Source organism: Ptychodera flava, chromosome 17 (assembly GCF_041260155.1).
Source record: "Ptychodera flava strain L36383 chromosome 17, AS_Pfla_20210202, whole genome shotgun sequence".
Taxonomy (NCBI): Eukaryota; Metazoa; Hemichordata; class Enteropneusta; family Ptychoderidae; genus Ptychodera; species Ptychodera flava.
In genome coordinates, this window is record NC_091944.1 from 34,050,337 (window position 1) to 34,078,320 (window position 27,984).

At 38.4% G+C, this 27,984-nt stretch overlaps 2 protein-coding genes across 3 annotated transcripts in view; both read right to left on the reverse strand.

Moving 5' to 3' along the window:
* Positions 1–114: 114 nt before the first annotated feature.
* On the reverse strand, positions 115–10,689 carry LOC139116552 (nose resistant to fluoxetine protein 6-like). The gene is made up of 9 exons (XM_070679152.1): positions 10,388–10,689; positions 7,434–7,588; positions 6,574–6,649; positions 6,101–6,197; positions 5,543–5,760; positions 3,161–3,337; positions 2,510–2,606; positions 1,380–1,653; positions 115–229 (listed from the first exon to the last, which is right to left on the reverse strand). The coding sequence occupies exons 1-9, from the start codon at positions 10,611–10,613 to the stop codon at positions 146–148; spliced, it is 1,404 nt and encodes a 467-aa protein (XP_070535253.1). The 5' UTR covers positions 10,614–10,689; the 3' UTR covers positions 115–145.
* Positions 10,690–11,439: 750 nt separating this feature from the next.
* The window catches only part of LOC139116125 (nose resistant to fluoxetine protein 6-like), a 40,978-nt gene continuing 24,433 nt past the window's right edge, over positions 11,440–27,984 (reverse strand). Inside the window, exons 4-14 of one of the 2 annotated variants that reach the window (XM_070678669.1) lie at positions 27,291–27,390; positions 23,879–24,138; positions 23,199–23,372; positions 22,531–22,627; positions 21,726–21,999; positions 20,505–20,584; positions 20,084–20,191; positions 19,539–19,674; positions 18,613–18,799; positions 17,429–17,571; positions 11,440–13,862 (exon numbers count right to left, since the gene is read on the reverse strand). In XM_070678669.1, the coding sequence (XP_070534770.1) occupies positions 13,734–13,862; positions 17,429–17,571; positions 18,613–18,799; positions 19,539–19,674; positions 20,084–20,191; positions 20,505–20,584; positions 21,726–21,999; positions 22,531–22,627; positions 23,199–23,372; positions 23,879–24,138; positions 27,291–27,390 (1,688 nt within the window). In that variant the 3' untranslated portion in view covers positions 11,440–13,733. The remainder of the gene's footprint in view (positions 13,863–17,428; positions 17,572–18,612; positions 18,800–19,538; positions 19,675–20,083; positions 20,192–20,504; positions 20,585–21,725; positions 22,000–22,530; positions 22,628–23,198; positions 23,373–23,878; positions 24,139–27,290; positions 27,391–27,984) is intronic. The other variant, XM_070678668.1, reaches the window with a different exon arrangement.

Here is a 27,984-nt window from a genome sequence, read left to right on the forward strand (position 1 = left end):
CAATGATGATATCTTGATACACAACAGTATGATATAATATATGCAATGGTGATATCTTGATAGTCAGTATACACAACAGTATGATATAATATATGCAATGATGATATCTTGATAGTCAGTATACACAACAGTATGATATAATGTCTTACTTGTAGAGCAGGATGATGAATATCGGGCTGAGAATAAACAATTGCATATCGACCGACAGGTACCAAGTCCAGCCCATACACTGTTTATATAAAAGAGAACAGAGGATACAGTCAAGAATATTGTCCTAGATAGTTTCTATTCATAAAGTTATGATGATATATTATTTGAAGATGTATTTACCATTGCACTATGATTTGATACAATTTCATTTCGTTCTTTTTTTAGTTTTTTCCATGATTTTTGTTGGATATGAAAAGTATTTTGTGTTGTTTGACTTCTTGAAACATGCTGAAATACTGCTCAATTGTTCACACCCCAAGATAACACATGGAAACAATTTATGGTCTGTACCAAAAAATGTTCCGCGCGCAATACAAACAACGCATGGCTTAACATACATAAAGTTTGGACTTCGTGAATGATTCTGTAAAAATATATTAATTGGCGTTGCATTTCATATAAATTAGAATAGCATCTTCACCTTACATATTAGCAATGTCCATTTGTCGCATTTAAAGCAAGTAGGAATAGAAAAAATCCATTTTGTCTAAAGGTCAAAAACAAAATCACCGGTTTACACTCAGCAAAGCGGCAATTTTTGACACTTTGCAAAAATGTCCGTCGTCATATTGTACACTAAATGACTTTAAACGAGTATTTCATATTTTCTCGACTTTGTCCCTTGAATATTGCTTCATATAAGATACTAAAGGCATCGTGAAACACTTATATTCTTATAGCGTGCATGCAGTTTGCCATGGATGTTGCGTACATTCGACATTGCATTAATTCATCATTAATACGTCTGACCTCTTTACAGCCAGGGTGATCTATCATAACTTCGTACAGGCATGAAAACAAAGTCAGCATAACGTCACAATATGGCTTTTATGACACGCGTACGCCAAGGAAACATTAGGCTTGAAGCTTTCGTCAAGCTGTGCGATACGTATTAATCGGGTTTCTGTGATGACGTACACCAATCGATGTCAAAGAATTCAAGTTCAATCGATTTCAAAGGAAACACTGCAAGTTATTATTAAACAGAGCACTGACTTGCAAAAATCCCATCGTTGAATTGTGTATGTTGTCACTTTATCATTTACTCTGATTGTTAGTAATATTGTAATTGATACACATTCTTCAAAATTGATTGATTGCTTTCTTTGAAATTCCCAGCTGGAGATTCCTGTTATTCCTCAAATGTTAGACAAAACTGTTTTGTATACCTCACTTGTAGAACCTGGGAATGGATACAAATTGTGGATATAGAGCATGTTGGCCCACCATGTTTTCTGACAGCTTTCCTGGAGGCCAAACCAATATGACCAGTGAACACCGTTACCCATGTGTAACGTCAACGTTGTGTACATCATCAAGACGAATGCATAAGCTGGAGTTAGTCTCCAGAAACGATGGAAGTAAAACAGAAGCCAATTATGTTTCCGTGGTCCGCCACACTTATCGAGTTGTTTCAGCGTGGTATAGGAGACAAGCAGACCGCTAGATTGGAAAAGACAGGAAAAAAGTTATTACTGCATGTAAAGTATATTATATTTAATTTTGTGTGCATTATGAGCTGTATGTTTTGTATGCATGCTCATCTTCATAACGCAAAATGTATCCTTGGCCACAAACTCAGCCCAATCTAGTTTGTGTCGACAAAGTTGATCATGATTTGCAGAAGATTTTATTTTCTCTTCGCAACAATGATGTAATACTGTGGCTCAGAGGATCAAAATTGTAACAGATATAGAGTTTGTTTGATGACGATTCGAATACTGTCGTTATTGTTTCAAGCACAGGTAAGCTGTCATTTGCTAAACGAGTATCTGTTATGTACAAGGCATACATATATCTGATTAAATCAGGAGACGAAGGCGATAAAGTGATTTTGTAAGTAAGAACGGAATAGAGACAAGAGAAAATATGAAAGCTACAAATATACACTAATGGCATCCTCTATTCGCATGCGGGATCAAAATTAACAAGATTGGAACTTATTTGGGATTATTACCATGGATAGTGAACTAATATCGGTTTAATCTGCAAACATAATCTCATCTGCTTTTCACTCTAAGCATTATACTTGTTTTTATGAGTAATTTGTAATATTGCTACATTCAGCTGTATGTCACCCTACACTTTTGAGAAATTTGAAAAATATAAAGATCCAATTCTCTCAAATTAGTCCCAATCATGTTAAATATGGCGTGCTTAGGGAAAACGTTTTGACAAACATAGCGCAGTTTGCATCAACAGATTAGAAACTAATATCTATAGCAACAGAGATGAATTTTACCAATTTATACATTCGGATAATATGCTAACTTATTATTAGAAAACAGCCATGTTTTACCTTAGAACAAAGAAGGCTTCGACTCCCAAATCTCCCTGCCATAGGAGTTCAGCGGTCCATCTATTGGCTACCTCTTCAAATACATAGCGAGGATTCCCTGCAAGAGGACATGACAAAGTCTATGACGTGCATCTACAAACCCCAGGAGTTATCGCCCTTGGCAAAGAAAGTCTCTTTCTCATCTAGCTAGGGAGTTATTACTCAAGTAAACATGTTTGTTTCTCATGCTAGTTCTTACAAAAAGGAAGCGGCGACACGTGTTTTTATATTTGTCGATTTTAATTTTTACCTCATCAGAACATCCAACCACCGAGATGGAAAACAATCAGGAATGCTTACAATGTAATTTCGGCATCAGGCTGACGGTGAAAACGAAACTGTTGAGAATTGCACAGTGCATGCCATCATTGATACGATAAATCACATTTTACGCTGTATGCAAAATATAGTCATTATTTTGCATACACTATTTTCAAGTATGGGCCAAGAATTCTTCAGTCTTGCAGAATTGTTTCATTTATAAATAGTTTTTGCATCAAATTAGAATGATTGTTTTCTGGTCACTCTTCGTCGTCACACCGTCAGGAAGTAGGTTTGGCATTCAAGTTGAATGATTTCAAGGCGGACATTACAAAGTATCATTTCACTCACCTACATAGGTCACGGCTAGTGCGAGAAAGAGCCAGACGTGGTAGAGTATTATCCAAAACATACTTAGAACGCGTATACCGTTCAGACATCCAATGCTTCCTTTGCTTGGACTGGTATTGAGTATTTTTCCACCAGCGTCAATCATGGAAAACGCTAAGAGAGCGTTGGCAAGCTTTTCTGTGACGGTATTGAACAAATGGAATGTGAGACAGCTATATGTTAGGACTCTTACACTAGCTTCCACTCTACAATACTTGTTCATTATAGAGATTCATTTCGAAGCTTATGAAATTTTTCACGATTTATTTTTGTGAAAATCAAAAATATGTTTTTCCCGTAGAGAAACCACATAGATGACGGCCATTTTGAATTTCAAGTGTTGGTAAATATTGGTAATTTGTTTCTCTAGTATCAGATTTTGCAAAGTGACCCCTGATTTGTATTCATTATTTCAAAACAGAACGGGTTAAAGTTTCCATACTGAATGATGATTAAGCAAAGTTACGTTAAAGATTCACTATTGAGACGCGAAATTCCTTAATAATGAAATACTGACTTATTCTTTCTACGCGCCGATTTCTCATATCATCAGCGTCCGTAGTTTCATTTAGGGAGCGTTCAGTTTTTACGGCCTGGGGGGGGGGGGCGGCAAAATCTTGTCGCCGGTGTTCAAAAAAATATAGACCCCTCTGCATTTTTTGTGAAAAAAAGATGACCCCCCTTTGTCAGACGAAATAAATTGATGACCCCCCCTGAAAGATAACCAAAACCCATATGTCAAATTTACCCGCATGGTTTGGATTTGAACTCCGGTACGCGGCGCACTTTATTCGTGTAGCAGAGATGCCAGTGCACAAACTTCTCAGCCACATCCATTGAAACGTCTGTTAATTAGGACGACTGTAAGGCAATTTTTAACTTCATTTCCATAGACAACTCATGTCCATGGACATTGTATAAAGTAAACTTTATTGGAGTGGTTCGCCAAAGGCAGCCCTCCGGTTAAGAGGGTCATGGGCCATTACGTAAAGTCAACTTTATTCTAGTGGGCCACCAAAGGTGGCCCGCCGGTAAAACGGGTCGATCATGGCTATTGCATAAAGTAGACTTTACTGGACAGGGCCGCTGAAGGCGCGCGGCCATTACCATTATTCAGTGCGTGATCCCAGGAGTCCCTCAAAAATGTTTCTAATACAAGCCGCGGCTTCAATTGGGAATTTTACAGTAAGATTGCTGTGGGGTATTACATAAAGTCAATTTATTGTAGTGGGCCGCCGCAGGCTGCCCGCCAGTAAAAAGGGTCGGATCATGGCCATTGCATGAAGTAAACCTAATTGGAGTGGGCCGCCAAAGGCGTCTGCCCGTTAAGAGGGTCATGGGTAATACATAATGTATATTTATTGTAGTGGGCCGCCGAAGGCGGCCCGCCGGTAAAGAGGGTCGATCATGGCCATGGCATAAAGTGAACTTTATTGTTGGTATTATGTTTTTGAAAATGTGGTGACCCCCCCTTTCCTACCAGTGAAAAAGCGATGACCCCCCCCTTTGCGGATTCCAAAATTACGATGACCTCCCCCTGGATTTTGCCGCCCCCCCGGCCGTAAAAACTGAACGGTCCCTTAGTCACAATGATGCATAGTTCTATTCGTGTTGTCATAGAAACGTCTTGAATTTCATGTAAGGCTATAGCTACTGAAAAGTTTCAAAGCTACAAACCGGCAGTGATATTCATGTCAGCTAGCATATGTGTGCGAAAAATACACGTCGATGATTTAACAAACCACACAATGATGGGCTGATATTTCGGTGTAAAAACGGATTGAAATGAAATTTGACATCACTTCTGTGACTCTGTCGATTGAAACAAGCTTTGCCAAAGACATGGAGACGGTAAGAACAGTATGTACGAGAAATTATAGGGGAAGTCACCCACCCGCTTTTAAGGAAACGTCCCTATTACGGAGGTGCTTTTACAGTACGCATTATAACTCTATGTTATTTTTTACACAAAATAAACATATTGAGGAGAAAATTATTATTTGTAACTGCCGCCTACCCGAACTACTATTCCCATTTCAACATCTCCTCGATAGCAAATCTCCCTTACAAAAGTTCCACACGTCATCTCTTGTTGCCCTCCCATTTGCCATTTTTAAAGTTGGCGAGCGACAGAAACAAATCGCCCGCTCACCATGTAAAGTGAGGAAAGATTCCCAATCCCCTCCTCCCCCATTTCCTGCCCACTTACACGGAAAACAATCTTCCCGCACTACTGCAAGCAAGCTTTTAACACGATCAGCTTTGCATTATGCCCCTGAATTTTAGACGCAATCGATTCGTTTACTAACTACAGCAACAACAAATGTATGTCTTTTAGTTTACCTTTGCACACACTGGCTCTTGATCTTGAAGAATTGCCGTCTTCTTTCATTTCTTCTAAAACGAGTTCAGTTGTAGATGCAGCCAACTCGCTGTTTGTCACAGGAGGTTCATCTTTCTTTGGAGAAGGTGGACTAACTTCCACTTCTTTGGATATTCTTTGAATTGCATCATAAATTGTACCAGCAATGACAACTGCCGCCAGCATTGCACTCAATACGCTACAGAAGATAGAACAGTCCATTAGGTGAATATACATTCATCTACCCATCTGTCTGTCTACCAAAATGTCTGTGAGTCTGCCTACAGGCCTGCCTACATACCCGATAGATCTACATTGCAAAGTAACACACTACTCTAATAGACCGTGCATGCCAGTCTATTTATTATTTAATTCTAATTCATCAGTATCTTACCCTAGTCTTTTCATACCTTACATAACACTCACTTACATACTATTACGGTCTCCATATTTTTCGATATCTGATATTATGATGAACAATCATTCCGTCGTACTTTGGAAAATATAAAACAACTTGTAAATAAAATACCAAAGCTTACATGGCGAAGTAGTCCTGTAGCCTGAGTTGATACGACCTGACTGCGCATTCTGTCTCTGTTGTGACGTCAGAGGGTACTGATGGTATAGTCTTCACCCCTGCGGTGATGCAATGACAATGTTGTGAGTAACACACACTGTTATCACGGCATTGTCCTATCAAACGTAGAGATGCCTAAATATTTCAAATCGATTCAACTAGATTATTTTGGTTTACAAACTCTCACGAGCATAAACGAACATCACTGAATAACAGGAATATAGGACTCCGTAGATAGTCTAAAGTCGAATTGTCGCTTGATGTGGACTGACAATTATCTCCACGGTTTTGAAAATACGAGACCATGTTTCCACAAATCGACTGGCACCGGTACACCATGGTTGCACGGTAGACGTTCTTTGTGATGGATAGAATCATTTTCTCGCACATAACTTGTGTGATCACGTCAAAGAGGTTTCATTTGCTTTGTCTTACCCTCAAAGACAAATATCTGAATGTCTTGGTCTGTACATGAGCTCGGGTAGCAAACTGCAATTGATGCATACGACGACTGGAAGGGAAAATGATAATATGAAACGAATTGTATTACATTTGTGGTGAGGAAACAACGTTGTGACATGATCGACATCTCTCCGACCATTTCTCATTGATGGCGACTTTTCTTCGTTATCCTAATGAAATGATCGATCGTGCGTTTCCGCCTACTTTCCTTAGCATACGGACGAACATGTATCAACCCAATCACACCATACTCGATTAGTACATAGGAAACACCATGTTCGTGAATGCATTGAGGGCGAATGTACGTGATATTTGTTGATTGACGGAATAAAATATAGAACCAAACAATTTGTGAATGTCAAGCCAAAAGGTTGAGAGACATTGATGGACTAACAGAAAAATTACCATCCTTCAATGAATTGGCTTGATGGATGTCCATCCGTATAAGTGGCTTCTAACATGTCAATATCATTTATGTGTTTTCTCTTCGTAATGTACTAAGCGAATCTGATATCTCTAATAATTAACGATCTTACGCATCATCTCTTTTTTATCTTCAAGTGAAAGCAGTAGACATCCAGGCATCTTCTTTCTTTTAATAGGTAATATATAACTTTAAAGACTTCTACTTTGTTTGTTTACTTTTGAAAGTTACTGTCTGAGGCACTGATCTGCGACGCTTGTGTTCAAATCAGGGTAAGAAATTCCCATGTTTCTTACTGTTATCTGTTAGTCTGAAATGCTCACTTGTGTAATGTAAAATGTATTTACTGTGGCCCTAGATAAAAAACAAACAATAATTTCAGTTAATTGTTCATAACACATCAACTCACCGGAGCAATTAAGGAGTGCGATAGACAATATTTTCCAGTAAAAGCATTACCATCGACGCTTACTTCAGCTCCACGACACATTCTAAAATCACCAAAATCTTTCAGATTCCATGTTAAATCGTAATCCTGTCTCAATATCCCACTTGAATAGTACACTGTGGATGAAACAGATGTGATTCTTTATCAGACATTATATTACCATGTCCTGGCCGTCGCATTTTAATTGGTCGAGCTAAACCATGTGAGTGACCACAAATACACAGTAATGGTTTGTTTACATGCCCGTGAATATGAATAATAAGATTAACAACTCAAAGTATCGTGACTTTACAGCTCAAACATAAATCATAATCAATCACAAAATAAAATGGAGCACTTGTAGGTCAAGTTGAGATATTTTTTCTAAAAACATCTCCGGATTTGCCATTTTTTTTCAGCGCGCGAGACAGTTCGTCGCGTAATGATCAGTTTCTGGGGCCCAGTTGTCGTTCGCTCCTGAAATTTTCGGAAAATTTTGACGGTTTTCTTGGGTTCGTTGATGATATAATGGAAATAACAGACTCCGCTCTGACCATTAACGTTTATTTGTGGGCGCGGGCTCGAGGAAAGCCAAATTAACGGGCTCGGCAAGCCTCGCCCGTTAATTTTTGGCTTTCCTCTCGCCCTTGCCCACAAATAAACGTTAATGGTCAGCGCGTCATCCGTTATTTCTATAATCTTGTGCTGTGGACGGATTTTCGTTTTCTGTACACTGTAATATTTAGACAATAAAACACACCCAGCGATGGTATACTCCGAGATTTTGACCAGTTCACGAAGTTCAGGAAGTAAACTGGTCAAAAATAAGTGGTATACCGTCGCTGGGTGTGATTTATTGCTATATCATAACAGTATATTGAAATTCTGGCGTGCGATGTCAAAAGAGGATTTTTGCTCTTGCAGAGAGCTCGCGCGTGTGTCAACCGTGCTATATCGCGAATATACCACAGTTCTTTTCAGGACTCGACCAATCAGATCGCTGTACTTGCGTCATTAATATACTGTTATGATATGATATAATAAAAATATTAGGAAGTTTCTAAGAGTCGTAAATATGCATACAAAATATATGATGATACCATATTAGTTTTCGCATTCATTTATTATTTTAATCTTCGTATGCGTTTAGCATTTGGGCCTACTGATACAAACATACAGCATTTTGCTTATTTACATATTACAATCAATACATAGGAAATCAACTTACTTAACATAACTCGCCGTCTTTGAACATGATTGTAATCAACGTTGTTTAACTAAGGGACCCATGTATCTGTGTTTCATTATAGGATTTTAATGTGAGCTACAGTTTCTTGTTCCGCCCAAAAGCATGTTGAGATATACAGTGTTCAACTTGTCAACTTAGCCAGTACAAGTATAAACTGCCTTGTTATTGTACAAATGATAGTTCTATTCCCTACTACATTTGAAAAGTAAACAATAACAGTGGTGCATTTCACACGGCAAATTGGCAAGTTAAATACTTAGTAATATTTTGAGCAATACAATAACTTGCTATTGACATATATAGAAAAGAGAAGTAGTGAGAAAATCATCTAAGTTTACATCTACTGGGCTGGTTATATCCAGTATCATGAAGAATGCGGCCAAAGAAGGTTGACAATACCGGATAAATAAATTAACGGTTTTCTTATATAGTTGAAATAGCACTTAATTTTTTGACACCGAAAACTCTTCAAAAATAGTTTGTCGACGAACCATGTAAATGCTCTGTAAATTTTGACTTCTAAGTACGCTGTTTAACGAATTTTGCAAGCTGAACGTGGCTATCAGCTCCATAGACGGTAATTGCTGTATAGTCTTGGTATGTCTGTAAGCATATCACAGTGGTTCCTTTGGGCGTTGATTTGGGTTGTTGACTTTTCAACCGTTCGTCGAAGACACCTCATTGCTTTTGCATTGACTATAAAGCTGCGCATCAAATGATGTGTGGAGAGTGTAGTTCGCTAAATGGTAAACACAATACCCTGCAACAGGCACTTACTATTTACACGATAAAACTATCACCTGGTGTTGTTCAAGTCAATATTCGATGACTAGATTGTATGGTTACCTCACTTTAATGGACGTCAAGACTTTACATGGCTGTCAAGGATAATCACCCAGGCAAAATGTGATGCAAAACGGCACCGCCCAATAAAATGTTACAGCTGCCCGCGTACTTCTGAACATCGTCTACTGACGTCTGCGCAATTTTCAACTTTTCTAAGTATGAAAGACTTGTTTATTTCTCGCGCCTCCTATCGCGCTGCGCAAAAAGTGCTAATATCTCTTAGTTCCTAGCTGTCTGCCAGTCTGGTTGATCGATCGAGAATGTGTAACCTTTGACCCGTGACTATTTATATTCCTCACCTCAGTTACCTTGGAATCTCCTTGCAAAAAAAATCACACGGAGAGCTATCAACTAGGCGCTGAAATTACTATTGAGCTGCGTAATTAAAAGCTACGTTCGCTGAAACTCCGAGTGTATTTTCAGTGTTTTGGTCTGTGTCGTAAGTTTAGTTCTCGCTCTATTACGAACAAAAGATCGCGCGAGCGCAAACTAGATTTGTACATTGCGCAGTGCTTTTGTTGACGAATTTTATGCGGATTAACATTCGTTTGCCAGCAAAACAGCACATAGTACACCTATTTTGCATTCAAAAGTCTTATGCTTTATGCTTTAATATACTGTAAGGAGGAAAAGAGAAACAGTACGAGTTATCCGGAATAAATATAGTGAAAATATTCTCTAAAGTTAGAATTATTGTCTTACTATCCTGCTCCGTTGTTATGACCCATTACTTACTTCTGTGGCACTTTGCAAGTCAAATTGTACAAGTTCGATAATCCCAACATCATAAGACTTGTAAAACACGAAATAACAATAAAATATTTAAAAAAGCTGTACCTACTTTCTCTCGCGTATGTCTGTTGGAAGGCGGCGTCTATCACAAACTGCAGCGTGTCTTTGTAACACTGAGGGCTGATGTTTTCGAAAGCTTTCGTTGAATTTGACTGAACAGATTCAACAAGTACTCTGAACATTAAATCCATGATATTCTGATTCCGTTGTTCTTGTGCTGAGACCTGGAGAACAGCCACCATCAGCAGAGCGACGTTTATCTTCAAGTTCGCCATCGTGCCGAAGTAATCTCACCGTATCCCGGGATGAACAATGAACTACATCTGACCAAGCAATCCAGGGGTCTCGTCTTTTAACGAGCCTGCGTGATACTGTTTATGAACGTTAAGATTGATTGCCATAGTAACAGTAGTTTACTTTTAGACAGTGGTCATGACAACGGAGACGTCTTGAATACTATGGCGGTGCTCCTGGCGGATGAATTTACACCATGTTTACTGTGAGTAAATAAAACGCATTTTGCTTGCTACATACAAACAAGATTGTGTAATATGTCATAAAATATTTGATTGCATAGAACTTTCAAAGATTATACAGACTGAAACAATCATGTATCTTGCTCTCTGTCTATCGTTGGTTGTCTACGATTGACTGTCTGTCAGTGCCCCTGCCCTTCTTACTGCCTGTATGTCTGCCGTCGAAAACTGAGTCATGTAATCTCGGGGGGGGGGGGTGGTTGACCAATTTATGCAATTGGAAGGGAAAGCAAAGGCTATTTGTGACTTCCTGCCACGATTCGAAATAATTACGCTCTGGCCACTAGTTTCCCCCTCTCCTCAATACTTGCCAAAAACACTGTGGGCTGCCCCCTTTCCCCTTGAGCAGACTTCCAACCTGTCTTCCCTTTTGAGTTTGCTCCCATATCTGCAAAGCCAAATCAACAATCGATTCCTACCTCATACCTCAATCAACAGTGATGGCCACGGACCCGTTGTATGGTCGCTGACAAAGTAGTATTTCTCTAAGCGGCGCAAAATTTTCTTGTTGCCATACTATTTAGATATTGCAGCAAGCAAAAACAGAAATACACGTCTCGACACATCATATAATCCTTGTAATTTATTAACTATTTTATGTGTAAATCAGAAAAAGATGTACATCTAGTGTAATTTAAACTTATATACCATACTTATTCTAGAAATGGCAAATATCTTATACGTATGATTTGTAGTAATTATTTGGTAAAAATGTAAAGTTTGCATATAGTAAACGTGTATCACAAAACCATATCTTATTAAAGATTAAGATTTAGAGCGCTGAAAATGTCGGTCTCAATCTCAAAAGATCCGGCATCATTTTGAACCAGTTTCAGTGCTTGGCAATTGACAATGATTGACTGGTCCCATGCAGCGCGACAAAATTGTGACAGGGGTGTAAAAACTGACTTTCTCAGTAACTAAATACATGAAATATTCCTACAGCAGCACGTAAATGATTGTAATTTCCTTACAATATTGATATGATAAGTTCGTAAGGCCATGTGTACATGTACGGGGCAAACTATCGCTCTGATTGCTAATAGGCACGAAGAATTACGTCACATTGAGATCTCAAGCATGATATCATATTACAACCAAAAGGGTGTACGTGCAATTCACTTAGAGCTGTCCTGAATTTCCCGATAAACTGTTTTCTTCGAATACTGGTTAATGCTGAAAGGAACTGTACGATCTTTCTGTATGTGAGTAAACAAATTTACGTAGGTTGTCGTCGTGTTAGCAACGTAGAACTGATTTATTTCGACGCAGACTTTTCCGACAGATAATATAGGTCATTTGCGATATGTAATACAATTTTTCAACAATTTTCTTTATTTTGTAAACTTTTTAGAAAGAAACCACATATGCCCTCTGTTCTTGACCCTTTCGATCATGCAATGCGTCAGAATTCATGACCGTAAATTGTACACCTTCAAGGTTGGCTGCAGACGACAGTCAGACAATATGATGCGGGAAATGTTCAGGTAGTGTGTTGCGTTGATGTTCAGTCCTGGCGTCAGATTACCAGTCAGAGCACATTCGGATTTTAAATTCAGATTATAGTTCCCGACTGCAGAACGTAAGTAGCCTATCACTTAAGAGCGATAGAGTGTCCCTGATCAGATATGACATCTTTCAGTTAAAATGTATAAAATACGAATTCATTGAAAATATGCGATAATACAGATACACACTACAAATGTCTTTTGTTACATTATTTTTAAAGTTAATAAATCTTCAGCCTCTATTTGAAATCCAGATAATGGGTCTTAAATGATTTCGAGTATCACGCTGTGTCCAACTGGATCAAGTGAACGCATAAGTCAATAAACCCTGCAGACCTACTCCTTGAAAATATCTTTAAATACTGCGTATCTAAAGTAACATAATATACAGTGTTTGAAATACGGATATCATGCAACGAATTTTACAAAGAGTGGGCTCTAAAGAAGCCCTTCTAGAAACATTTTCTTAAATCTACACACACACACACACACACACACACACACACACACACACACACACAAATTAAAAAAATATAACTCTTTCGCCTATTTTACAAAACGTCTTCAACTAACTATGTAAATAGTAATTTGTGCCTAGATTAATGGCGGAAGGGTGAGAGACATGTATACTGCCTTGTCAGACACGTGATTTGAAGTAAGCTCTAATTTAATATGCAGTATCAACTGATGGTTAGCTGTCTTGCCGAGCATTGCAGAGGTTTAGTTACACGTATTTGTGTTCACTAGTACTTGTGACGTCTGTGTCACGTGATAACAAGACGTCGCAAACGTGTGACACAGACGTTCGCAACGGCAAACCACATTTCTACGCGTATCGTAGTCTGAATTTCGTGTAAACTGCTTTCAATTTGTTTGATGTAATAGCTAACACTTTTTATATGAGAACATTTTGTAGAGTTTATACCAGAGTTACTTGCTATGATTTCCCGACACGTGTGGATGCATGGACAAATATTCCAGTAAACTTCATAAATAAACGTATCAAAGAAAATCGACCGATTTAATTCAGGGTTGTTGGAATTTTAAGAATAGTCGTCATATAAGGAAATTAATTTTACGCATATGTTGCACAAACTCGAATCGCAGTAAAACCATCAGGAGACCACAAATATACCGAAAATTCTTACTTTAGTACGGATACGCGTATACGCCACTACGCTGCCGTCAGACGTGCACTCCAGTACGTGTAATTAAACCTTAAGTTTCTATTAGCATCCGTTCGACGTATTGTGCTGTAGCGAACAGTTTGTCCGCATTCAGAGAGGTGGGATAGCCTACATTAAATCATTTATTTGTGTAATATCTGGAGAGACAACACCATTTAACATTATCACTTGTTCTTCTTGTTCTTGTTAAGATAATAGATCTTTTCCAGACCAATTATCGGTATCTCTATCACCATGGTGAAGACCACTGCGAGAGCGTAAGTTATGGCGACCATTGCTATCGAAACCACGGCCTGTGTACAAGAGACGCAAACGACAGAATTTAATGATTAGAATGCAGGAAACAATATACGTCGTAAGGATCTGGTAAATCTCAGTAATCTTATTGAATCCCTTCAATGAAACTGAAGGTCTTTAGGATAATTCAACGCTGATGGAAGGTGTAAGAAAAAAACTCAATGTTTGTTTTTCTGCTTTACGGTATTTTTACAAATCGTTCATTTTTTTACGAAAATGATGATGAAGCGTGATTTGAATATTTACTCTACATCAAGTATTGTTATCACAGTTCTCTTAAACTTTCCAAAGATATCGGAGGTCAAAACTCTATTCTCGATGGAAAGAAGGTATGCTGTTGAGGGAGAAGACAAGAGTCGACAGAGTTCTTTATAGTCAATCCTAGTGGCCCGGTTGCAAGGAATAAATCTGTGTTGTGTGTTAAACTTTGTCATCATGACAAAAAGAATTGTGTCCCCATGCAGAGGGGCACACAGTGAGGATTAGAACACTTATTTGTATTGTTCTATTCTAGAAGCTGATCAGCTAAGCACAGCAAAATGGTGGATGGATTTCCAACTTTTCAGCTGTCATTTATTAAATATTTTAATATTTCTACTTCTTTCATTGGTGACTTTGTACAAGGAGCAGTTTGCTGACCAGCTGACAAGTGTAACGTAACAGTGTCGTCCGCATACATATCTCATTATTAATATTATATTTTTTTAAATGAGGGCAATCTGAGTTATAAATCGAATCATTGTTTCCATTAGAACCCGCTAAGAACTCAAAACTGTACAAAATAAAGACGAGTAACATTGCCATTACATGACAGAAATATTTTTTAAATTCAAATAGGAACTTTAATGTGAATTATATTACCATGCTCTGTCTGTCGTATTTTAATTGGTCGAGCTGAACCACGTGACTGACTACAAATACACAGTAATGGTCTGTTTACATGCCCGTGAATATGAATAATAATACTAACAACGTAAACATCGTAAATTTAAAGATAAAATGTAAATTGTTATTTTTAGAAAGATCATAATCAATCATAAAATAAAATGGAGCACTTGTGGGCCAAGTTCAGACTCTTTTTTCCAAAAAATTACCTGATTTGCAAAATTTTTACAGCGCACGACACTGCGTCGCGAATATTGTACAACTCACTCAGAGTCACTGACATACCGTACTGTAGCATACGTCGCGTCGTGTTGTAAAATACAATCCGATATTTTCGCCATGGAACCAGTTATCATGCTAAACATTAACAATTTCGAACGTGTTGTACGACCCGATAGCAGTGGAGAAAATTTGATTGAATTCGATTTCGAAGGCAGAGAAGGTGAGAAAAGATTTCGTACCCGTACTGAAGATGAAATCATAGAAATCGAGAAAAACCGAATGAACAGACGACCAAGCGAGCTACAAAATGGGTGTCAACCAATTCAAATGTGAGTATCGTAAAATACCGGTTCTCTAAAATATTAATTGATATTAAAACGATATCATTTGATTTACCTTTGTTGAGTAGCGTCGTGAATAAGTATAGCTTTTTGTCATTTTTTAAAATTTTAGGTTGGCTGAGAGAGAAGGGTTTTGCGGAGAACTTCGAAATTCTACCTGTCGACGATCTCAATAACAAGCTGCGAGAGTTTTATGCCAGTCTGTGTACACGGAGCGGCGAAGATTACGCGAAATCTTCCCTGGTCGGCATAAGGGCGGCTATAAATCGTCATTTGACCAGCGTGCCGTACAATCGTCCCATAAATATTTTACGCGATCGTGAATTTAATTCGAGCAACCATGTATTCGTGGGATTAATAAAGAAATTGAAACGTGAGGGCAAGGATATCTCAACTCACAAGTCAGCTATCCAACGCGGAGATCTTGCTAAATTGATGGAATCCGGTGTTTTGTCGATACGCCTCTAGCCTTGTATACGCAAAGTTTTGTTTGACATCATGGTTCATTTCTGCCGCAGGGGTCGTGAAAGACTTCGTGATATGACAAAATCATCACTCGTGTTTGAGCATGATGACATCGGCGCTGAATTTGTTAGAATGGCGTACAACGAAAAAAATAAAAATCATCAGGGCACCTTGAATCCGCGAGATGATGTGGCTGAAGAAAAACGTATGTACGCTCAACCGGGCAGCGCAAAATGTCCTGTGAGAGCTCTAAAATTGTACCTGTCAAAGCTACACCCCAAGCAGACCGCCATGTTCCAGCGTCCGCTCACTTTCATCGACCACAGCGCTCCTATCTGGTATTATAACGCGCCTTTGGGATCAAAAAAATTGGGAGACATGATGAAGGATATCAGTAAAGCTGCTAAAAAATAATCTATCGATGGTTTACACAAACCACTGTTTGCGGGCAACCGCTGCCACTATTCTAGCGGGTCAAAATGTGAGTACACACCTCATCATGAAAGTTACCGGCCACCGGAACGAGGAGTCCGTAAACACTACGTCACCGGTGCAACAGCGGATCAACGCAGAAGTTTGTCAGGGACCCTTTCTCGGCCACGACTGGAGAAAAATCGAGCTTACCCAGTGCCAGAAGCAGCTTCTCTGAGAAAAATCCTAGCACCGATGTCCTGATCCCGGAGCGTACCCAAACTACTCCAAGAGCAACTGGCAACCAAGTCGACGGTATTCCCGCGTTGTTTCAGTATTGCACTGTCAATGTCAATACAATTCAAGTCGAGAACAATTCCAGTGCAAGCAAGATGTAACACTGACAATAATATCATCCAGCTGACTAAAAATCGAATTAAAAGCGTCCAACAAAATAAAGCGAGAGTTTAGAGCTCGTCAGAACGGTCGTTTTCATGGCGGCGTGACCGCACCGCAATGTCTATTGATAAAATTTTGCCGTGGCGACGCTATGTTGTTAAGAGTTTTGTTACATTGTTTCAAGTTTTAAAGTGCAGAAGTTGCGTTTTTGACCTACTGTACATTGTACACGTATTCATGGTTGACCTTTGCCGTGTTAAATAATAAAGATGTTAAATAGAATGATGACCTGAGAGTGAGACTTGTTTATTTTTACACAACTCGTCATATAACGCAGCACGTCACTGTTCAGTGAATACAACATTTTGTGTAATTCAAGTTCTGGGGCCCCGTTGTCTTTCGTGTGGGAAATTTTCGCAAATTTTGACGTTTTCTTGGATTCGTTGGTAATATATGGAAATAACAGACTCCGCGCTGACCATTAACGTTTATTTGTGGGCGCGGGCCCGAGGAAAGCCAAAATTAACGGGCTCGGGAGCCTCGCCCGTTAATTTTTGGCTTTCCTCTCGCCCCTTCCCACAAAAAAACGTTAATGGTCAGCGCGTCGCCAGTTATTTCTATAATATCATTATGAGATGATCGCGCAACTTACTTTGAAAGAGGATAACTTTCAAATCTCAGGGGGCTTTGTTCTAAATACTCGCTGCACGGTAAGAGAAAGACTTTTGACCGGCAGAAGTTTTGAATTTGGGAATTGTTCGCCTAAGCCGCGCTGTTGGATAAACTGGAGTTGAAGTTGCCTTAGGTGGCTTTGAAAGTGGAATTCCGTGCATACTCACCATGTTAAAGTCCGAATAAAACCACAGGTATTTCAAACTCCAAGTGTACATTAATATCACGGTTAAATGTAACAGATAAGCGCAGTAATTCACACGAGCAAGAGGCAACCATCCACGCCAGGAGAGGAATTGATCCACTGGTCCTAAATTAAATACAGTAAAAGTTATGAGACTTACACGTACTTTAGTAATTATGCCATTTGAATGTTTTATGAAAGCAACCTATACATCGATCACAGGGACCGTGAGTCGTTAAACTACGAGCAAAACAAATTGCATTTATTATAGGAGTAGCAAAGGCTCTGAGTCGATTATCGTATGGAAATTTGCACCAACGATCAACTTAACTTTGAACATCTTACTTCAGCAATTCATCATGTTGCGTTTTAGCTTTAATCATAATTTCGTCCCCGGAGTTTAGTTGTTTACTAAACTTTCGTTTTGAGGATGGAATGTTTGTCAATCGCAATACCTTTCGTTTTTTTCTTATGTATGCTTTAACCACACGAGGTACCTAAGCAATTCTTGGTCACCAGAGAGGTCCAAATGACCAACGAGGGGCAACACACTCCATTTTAAATGGATGGCTATACAAAATACTAATACAAACATAACTTAGAGAAAAAATTGCTCCCTAGATTTCGTGGGCTTAAACTATAGGTCTGAAAAGCGGCTTTTGTTTTTAGTATCTTCAGATAAAAATACGTTTATCTAACTGATTGTTTCCCTGGAAGTTTTTTTGTAAATATTTGTCACAAAATAGAAATTAGGCCTAATAGGGATATAAGAGCAACATCACTCAGTGCGAAGAAAACTGAAATGCAAGTATTTCGTCGCGGAATTTTTCTAAAGGTCAAAACTAGCAGGAATAGACTTCAAAGCGATTCCGAAGAACAAAATAATCGTTAGCATTCTCTCTTGCACAGAAACGTTGTCCGTATCCCCCCGACCAATACATAACTGCATGGAACTATCAGTCTGCCGTATACTAGTACTTCGATACGTTTTGCTGAACTTCGCCGAACAAAGTCTTTTCCTATACCTGGCATTCAACATTTGATAGAGGCCTTAAAAATAATTAAGCTAAAACTTTCGCTAAAACTTGATAATCTAAAATATGTTCGCAAGGGAGAAAGCACAACGCCTTCTGATAGTAGTGGAAATATTTGTTATACTTCTCATACCTGCATTTCCGGTGGCGCAAGCAAATATAACCCATCCGATGCAAGCAGAAAGTAAAAATCGGTGGATGGAAAGGTAGAGAATTGCCGCTCCTTGTGGGGCAGGGTTTTCATCGCTTGTAATATATGTACCGTAAATGACCTGATAGGCAACTACTGTATTGCAGATCCAGATGAAGATGTTGAGAACCTGAAATCGTGGTAAAATCATTCTAAGAAAATGACGATTTGAAGTTACTAATTAAGATATCCTTTGTAATTCCAAGAGTAAACGAACGAAAATTTGTCTATTAAGGCAAAGTGGACGGGTGATTTCAGGATCCAGGGATAGATTTAGGTCACTATCAACAAAGATGACTATCATCAATCAATGTATCAATTGTTACCATTTCATGTGGCAGGTAAATATCATTGCTCTTTTGTTGATTCATAGCAACAAGAGAGGTCAAAATGTGGTGAAGTCGTTTTAAAAAGTGTGGCCGCTCGAGGTAATATAAATACATTTTCCAGTACATAAAAAGTTGACGCTTGGAACAAAGATAATCTTTCTGCAATTGCTTGCCGAAGATTTTACATATAGCCAAACAACGCAACAAGCAAAAAGTGTTGCAATGCCACAGGTCTTTGGTGACCATATGTATTCCTTCAAGGGACAGTTTTTAAGCTTTTTACGTTTGAATGTGGCTGAAATTTAGTTTAGTGTGCGGAGTTACAATCTCCGATGAAAGAAGGAAAGTTGACACAGCAAAACAATTGCCATTAAATTTGCCATGAGGTTCATTGAAGATGATAAATAACCTGAGCATATATCGCTGTAATCGTGCTTTATCCTGGACACAGGGTTGGTATGAAATGTGTAACAAGACAAAGGTGAAATTGTAACACCACGGACCGTACATGTAGTAGCACATCTGCAATTCTCCATTTACCTTGTGAATTTTGACCTTCTTTCCTTTCAGTCGAAACAAGACATAGCCGAGGACAATACCGATAAGATATTGAGTTATCCTGTAGTATGGTTTTGTGTACAGCCACGCTCCTTCTGGCAATGAGGGTTCTCCATATCTAGTGTGAATTAAACAAAAAGTTACAGTGCCCATAATTGCCCATTAACATTGTCAATGACTGGATAAAAGCCTGTAATTCTCCGATACTTCAAGTTTTTTCTTGGCAGCTGAAATAAAATAATTTGAGACTTCGGTTCTGCTGAAGAATGTACGCAACGTTGTATCAACGGCAACTTATGGTCATGAAATAGCGAAGTAAATCTCCTCTACATGCAAACTTGTGCGGAACAGTATAGTGATATCCTATAATTACCATGGTAATTGCAATGGTAATTATTCATTTATTTTACAATAAGCAGCAGATAAGCTGCTATACCAAGTCCTGGCACTTGCATCGTGTATCTTCCAGAGTAACATATCTCTCTCTTACAACTGACGGACAAGATAGCGTACTTGCAGTTACATACCTTGATTGGCTCCCTAGGGACCTGCGCAAGGCGTAGTTTAAGTAAGCGGATATGGCAAAGGAACACAGTGTGGTGATGACACTAACAACGATGCCGATGACCCAGCGACTGCAACGCAGAAAGGACAACGGTACATTCACCGGCTAGATTAATGTGCGATTTATGCAAAATATCAACTGCGTGACACCAGTGCCTGACTCTTCAACAATACAGATATTGCCAAAGCGAAAACTTGCGGTTAATTGTATGAGCACATAGTCCTTAGTCTTAAGTTACGGCGTAACGATGATGTAGCAAATTAAACGGAAAACATTTCTTATTCCGCTGGACTCAAAGTAGGTACATCACATGGCGACACTGATGTGATAAGTTTTCCATACATAAAGCATGAACAGTAGAACAGGAAGAGAAGACAACCTACTTGTACAAAAGGACGATGAACAACGGACTGATAATATACAGCTGCATATCAACGGATAAATACCAAGACCAGCCCATGCACTAAAGAAACCAAAATAAAAATAAGGAGTTACTTCAGAACACAACGAGCATTTTTTTAGTAAATAACAGCGAAAAAATAGCGATATTTGTAAAACAAGCAGTGCATTTTTTCATGACCAGTAGGACAGTCGATTCTCTTTTTTATGAGTTCCGTAATTAAGTACTAGTGCTGTTGTTGAAGTTTTATCTAGGCACAAGCCTCTTTTGTCAGCGATTGTGTATAAAAGCTCAGACGCTGGTGAATGGCCAACCAAAAGACAATAAAGAATAATGCCATTAAACCTAGTTTTGTGTGCGAGCCTTTTTTCCCTTTTTCTCTCCTCTCGCCCTATGTTTCCTCGCTCTGTGAGATATGACGAATCAGTGCTGCGGCCCAGTGTTAATTAGGTATGCAGTATGCAGTGCGTCCCATTTGGAATTTTGGCATGCTATACGATGCTTACATGTATACTGACACTATGGAGGTCAAGTCAGAAATACTATACGAAAAGGTCACCAAAGAAGGGCGCACTGCATACTGCATACATAATTAACACTGACCCATCATGACTCACAGAGGGAGGAAACGTTATGCGAGAAACAAGAAAAAGCCCGTACACAATATCATTATTCTTTATTATCTTTTAAATGGCCATTCACAAGCCCCTGTGATGAACTAGCGGGTGCATTCCAAAAGTGGGAAAGGAAGATGTTTAGAAGAAAACAGACTCTATAAAATCAATACATACATGGGTATATACAAGGGTTTGCCATCAAGTACATGACACTACCACTGGTGCATTCAGAAAAGAAGACATATATCTTTCAGTTATGGGACGGAGGAAATCCAAAGTCAAATGATGTTACCTTCCTCCAAATAATTATATAAGGTATGAGCCCTTACTTGCAATATCCATGTAAGACATTTAATAATATAACACGAATCCTGACATGGAAACTGGCTTGTGGAATTCATCAGTCGAGAATCTGAGTCAAGAGTTTGACCAACTTAAAAATAGGATGTCACCACAAGCATATGCATTCGTTTACCTCGGAATAGTGAGTCGCACATATGCACATAGAAATGACGGTTTACAGGGATTATGTTACATTGCTTGGTAGTGCAAGCCAAAACGTTTTCGATATACTAATTAAATCTCACCTCACTGGTACTTCCAGGAAAAGGAATGAAATTATTAACGTAGAGTAGGTTTGCCCACCACCTTTGACACGGCACCCGAGTTGTATGCCACAAATATGGCCACCAGATACCTTCGCCCATGTGTATAGTTATTGTGGCATACAACAGAAGAATGAATGCGTAGGCCGGTGTGAGTCGCAGATAACGATGGACGAAAAAGCGTAACCAGCTAACTTTCTTTAATCCACCACTCTCTTCAATTTTCTTGAAAGTAAGATAGGATACCAGAAGACCACTAGGGAAGTAATTATAAAAAAGTCGCTTATCAGTTCCATGAAATATCTATAAGAGATAATTAACATTAGTTTTTTACCAATATTACCAAGTTACATTCAAAAATTCATACATAAACACATGTGGTTTTCATCATTATCAAGATGGAATACACACAGATATTATACAAACAGAGACTGTGTGCGATTATTTCTATCTTTGGAGATGTGAAATACTGTCATAATATTGGTATACATATTTATAGATCGGACAATCTTCAAAAAGGCACAAAAGTCAAGTGGTCAACTTCCCACTTTTATATTGTCATCAGTTCTCATATTTACATGTATAAACATTACTTATGGGTAGAAAAAGGGTAAACGCTGTTTACTTTTAGTTGCCCACAAGTACATATTTTCTAATTGTCCCGTTTTTTTTATTTTATATGCCCTCGGCTTACGATCGTCCTTAATCGGCGCCAGTCACAGAGGGTGTAGACAGGGGTCGTATCACAGGTATTCCTGAAAAGCTAGTTTGTGTGCTTGTAACTTACCCGAGTACGAAGAACGCTTCTACCCCAAGTTCACCATTTAATAACACTTGAGCTGGAAGTTTGGCTCTATCATGCTCCATCACCTGACGTACATTTCCTGGGGATGATATAAAACGTTTCAATGAATACTGAGACAAGACGATATCTATGCCAATGGCGCTTCGGTGCAGATATTCAAACCCTCAAATACTGTGAATAAAACTTCCATACTACCAAGTTTTCACTGCCTTGTTTTTGTGACAATCAAAATGCACTTTTCCCCATAGAGTCAACACAGGTATAGCGGCCATGTTGATTATTAAATGTCGGTTGCTTTTCTTAAGAGACTTCGTTTCTCTATTACCAAATTTTTTAAGATGACCTCTAATTTTATTCACAATTTTGTTTTGGTGAAGAACGAATTGAAGTTTCCTTTTTAGCAATTTGCAAACGATGGTTTAAGTCTTTCAGTTTCGAGTTACACACACCCGTAAATACAGTTACATTATTATATACCAGATGCTTTTACATTTAAGGTGCCTTTGATGGTCAGAGCTTTTTTCTTACATCGTTGCCAGTGACCACTTGACGCAAAATTTTAAATGTTTGTTTCATGCAGGTGCGTTCACTTTGTTATGTTTCTCGCTCACAGTTCTGAGGAAGACACAAATAACTCTGAAGGTACTCACTGAGATATGCGGGCGATGCGATTAATAGCCAGGTATGGAATACTATTATCCAAAACATGCTGATAACACGTATACCGTTCAAACATCCGATACTTCCCTTGGCTTGATTCATATTGAAGATTTTGTCGCTAGTGTCAAGGACAGAGAATGCGATGGCAACGTCGGCAAGTTTGCCTAAAGAGAAGAGAGAAGCAATTGAAAAACTGTCACTCTGTTGAGGTTTCTTCGTCCAACGTCGTGGAAATGTCTTATTAAACTTTTTTCTAAAATTGAACACAGTGCCCTGTGTTTTCTGGTAGAAAGATTCAGATATTTAAATGTCTATCGTAAAGACGGATCTACATCTTCGAATACCAGAGAATGGTATTAAGTTACATGACATCGAGGAGATACATATACAAGCTTTATAATGAGATATTTCAAAACAACGGGTGCTAATTGCTTCTCATATGAATAATGTTCAAATCTTTGATATCTTATACGGTAATCTCGAAATACACACTCAGACCTCAAGATAGAACTTATAAGAAAGGATAGGTTGGGTTGGCCTGAAGAAAGGTTAGCCAGACAAGAGAAAAATTGACTAAGAACTGATGTTTTGGCAACTTATTTCAGAAATGTAGTACGCAGGTATCGAGAAAAAGATGGAACTAGGACAAAAAGTGTCATCATCTGCTTACCCTTTTTGTCCTTCGCTGAGATTGGAGGCTGATTTGGTTCTTCAATAGTAACCTCAGCTGTCAAAGTAGCATGGCTCTGAGCGGGCGTTGGTCCGTCCGCTGGCTCTTGAACCTGCCCATTATCCTCTGGGTTTTCAAGTCCACTGCTTTCCGGAGAATTCTTCGAGAGGTCCTTTTCCCTTTCCTTGATTCTCCTTCGTCGCATTATGTCGTATATTGTACAGCACACGATAAATATTGCCAGCACTACACACACAAATCTAAAAGGAAACAAGCTATCGATGAAAACTCCCTAAAGAGTATGACTGTTTGATTGCAAGTTTCGACGTCGTTTTTGGATGTTTGCAAATATTGTGTACAAATGTGAAATGTTACCATTCCAGGCACAGTGTGTATACCACTGCACTGTTCTTGCCCCTTATGTGGTCAATATGAGCTCTCTAGTGGCTGCAGTATTTTCATTCATTGAATCGTTGTTTGGTTTCAACTCGAAGTACTATATCCCAAAAACCGGGAACCTGACATGTACAATGAGTTCCAAAGTTGGAAAAGAACAACAAAATGCAAGGTTTGAATTTGTTTCTTGTAAATTGCATGATACCATATGGACAAACTTCCTCGCAACGTGATTCAAGGATAACGCTGACTTTTGCGAGGACACATTTGAATTTTTGCATTAGCTCTGAACTGAAGGTTTTAACTTCAGTTTCTAAGAGTCGTCTGTTCAGTTCGCATCTTATGTAAATGCATCCGAATGTAAAATGAACAAGCGTAATATCAGCAGAATAATTTTCAGGAATTGTGAACACAAGCACAGCAAACAAGTCGCATCTCATTCTACATATATAAATTAGGACATGGTTTTTTTGTTGAATGATTCCTGAGAAAAGAGCGTCCTCTCTCAGATGAGACATTAGGCTGCGTTCAAAAATAACGGTGGGCGCTTGAGGAATTGCGATTGAAACCTTTTTTAGATCCCCCTCATTACCCTCAAACATTTTTAAGTTCCCCGTATACATGATCACAATTTTTCAAGTTCCTAAGTAATTATATAGCCGCATACATATTAGGGATGTACGCAAAGAAAAATAGACATGTATTGGGCAGTTCTACTCGCAGATGTTCGATACTACCTGTTATTAGCAGTTTGTAGAGGTATATTCCTATACGGCAATTCTTACATTGATTCATTATTAAATGCATTCAGTGGATTTTTGGATTTGTCAGTATAAGTCGATTTGACTTAATCCAACTCCGAGTCAATGGCACCAGCTGAAGAGCTCACAAGATAACGATCATGAGAGTGTCTGCAAATTGTGAATTCCTGGCTACATTTTGCCAAATTGTGAAAAATTGATCAAAGTGAAATACCAAAAAAAAATATATATGTATTAGATGCTGCTCAAAATTGACAATACTGGAAGATTAAAATATTCCATAAAATAAACGTTTTAATCTCTAGCATTTTGGGTGTAATAATGGCAAATTTGGAAGAAAATAGATAATTCCATTCAGTCACACGTTTTTGTATTTAAATATTATATTTTAGTGTCTTTACTGTTCAAAGTTTTATTTTTCTGTTATTTTACGATGAGAATGTGAAAATTTAGAAAATCAAGCATGATGACCCCATCTAGTTCCTTTAATATTTGATTACCGTATTCCTCATATGCCAGAGTCAAAATCCCTGATAACTTTCAAGCTTCCTGGTCTTCCATATAATGTGTTGCTCTCTGGTCTGATCTTATGTACAAGTTTTTACTGTCATGAGCGTCATATGACCGAAACTCTTTCTCAACTAAATCAGAGTCAGAGTTATCTCTGTTACTGCTGAGTGACATTGACCCTGCAGTAGCATGAAGAATAGCTGTATTAACTTTGATTATTTGATAATATTTTTGTTCAGTTTATACAACCGTTATCTTGTTCTACTCCCTACGGCATGTTTAAGTGTCCAAAACTCAGCTTGCCAACACAGCCTGCAGTGTTTGTGTACTGTGCATTTGTATCATTGACAAATGACTTTCAGTCTGGAATTTAATTCAATTATAATCGAATACATATTCATATATACAGGGTTTGTCGACACATTGAATATTGTGTGTTTCAGCATACTGTAGCGAGAAAGTATGATTGTATTTGATATATTGCATAGAAATATTGAATAAAACTATCAACAGTTGCAGCTGCTGCCCCATTACACGTTTCTTTCTTGTATGAAAAATCATAAATGTTTAGATTTTTTCCAGATAAAGGTCATGGAATGTGACAAAAGTGTTCTAGATTTTGTTTAATTATTACTAACATTAGAACAATTGGATGACATTAAAATGTTATTAATTTTTCATTAAATTACCTGACAAACCTCAGAATTTAAATATGTAAAGATAAATGGAAACAAAAAAATTTTCAGGTCTCCCTATAGGCAGCAAAACTTTCATGTCCCCCTCCACCGCCCCGAAAATGTGAAGTCTCCCCTGAATTCCCTCAGCCCCTCTCACTGTTTTTTTGTGAACCAGCCTTAAAACAGAAAATACCAAGAGGTAAAAATTCCATACAATCACTTAAAATGACACGATACAAGCAGCAGGCAGGAAAAGCATTGTGGCAGTCTGACTGCCCGAAAAGCTGATCTGGAGGTGCATTTCGCTTTTTAAAAGATTTACTGTAGGGAAACGAGGAAAACATTGGAGTTTTCATATGACGATGTACAGCCAATAGGTAGAATAAACGCTACTTTGTTCCTACCTCATAAAACCCTGTATTGAGACTCTTGCATATTCTTGTAGAGCAAGTGACTAACCTAAATATTTCAACTCAAAAATATTCTTTTATTATTTTAATCTATTAAACAAGATTTCATGCTTCTTCTCGGTTTGGTATGTTTAGGTATAAATTATTACTTGCAGTACAAACAAGACATACTGCTTATATTATACGCTGGTATTGTTGACTGATCATTTATAGGCAGGACTAAAATTAAAAAATCAACACTGGCTAAAAAGTAGCACACTCTTATGTAGAGGATGTGTTGCAACAGTAAAAACTGGACACTTTTACATAATGTACTTTGAAAATCGCACAAGAAATTTTCATATCGTGGGTGCTGACGAGGAGTTTAGCCCACAACGTCCGTGTTTTCACCCTCGGCTTTTAATAGATGTTGTTATCTACCGCTGGTCGATTAGTATTTTATTGTATCAATTTCCATTTGCTGCAGTTTTATCCCTCTTTCGAAGTAGTTCATAATTCATATCAGGAACGTGTCTGCGTATTGGGAAGTCGTTAAAATGAATGAAAATCTGCCCATGACCCTTGACTTTTGTCACAAATAAATAAATAAATAAAGTCTTCTGACAGGTAAAGTGGGTGACAGCCGCTGTATAACCTACTAAGTATACAATGTACTTACATGGCTAAAAAGTCGGGCCAGGTATATGGATAACTGACTGGTGAACACACTGTTTCGGTATGCGTCCACGATGGCAATTCAGGGTTGCGCTCCAGATATCCTGCAAATTACGTATGGATTTTCAAAGTTTCAACATTGTATGACACCGCAGATATAAATCACTTGCTCTCTGCTTAAGGGGCCGTCGATAATAAAAGCTGACGCACGACAAACGTAATTCTTTCGTTTAGGGGGGGGGGGGGGAAAAAGCTCATTTAGTTTTGTGTGCGTCAAAATCGCATAAGGATTTTCGTCTATTGTATTGTAAGTGCGACTTTGCAGCGAGAACGCAATACTACCTTCGCGTTCATCGAGAACAGAATGACCACAAAATACGGAGACAGAAAAGACAACGAAAAGACATAAATGTGAAATAAAAACTTGTATGCTTTTTCAACGTGAAACATGTACGTGAAACATTTTCCTACGTGCAAAATACACTAAAATGTTCCATGTCTTAAAAAGTGAAACGCGTAAAGTGGAGGTTTATTAATTAATGTGCCCTTCCGGTATTTTTTCATGGACGTGAGGATCGGAGAGGTGCGTGTGGGTTTGTCAGAAACGGGATCATAATACGAAATTGATTTTGCATAAAAACATTCGTTTTGAGGGGAGGGGTTTCAAGTAAAACGAAGGAATTACGTTTCTTGTACGT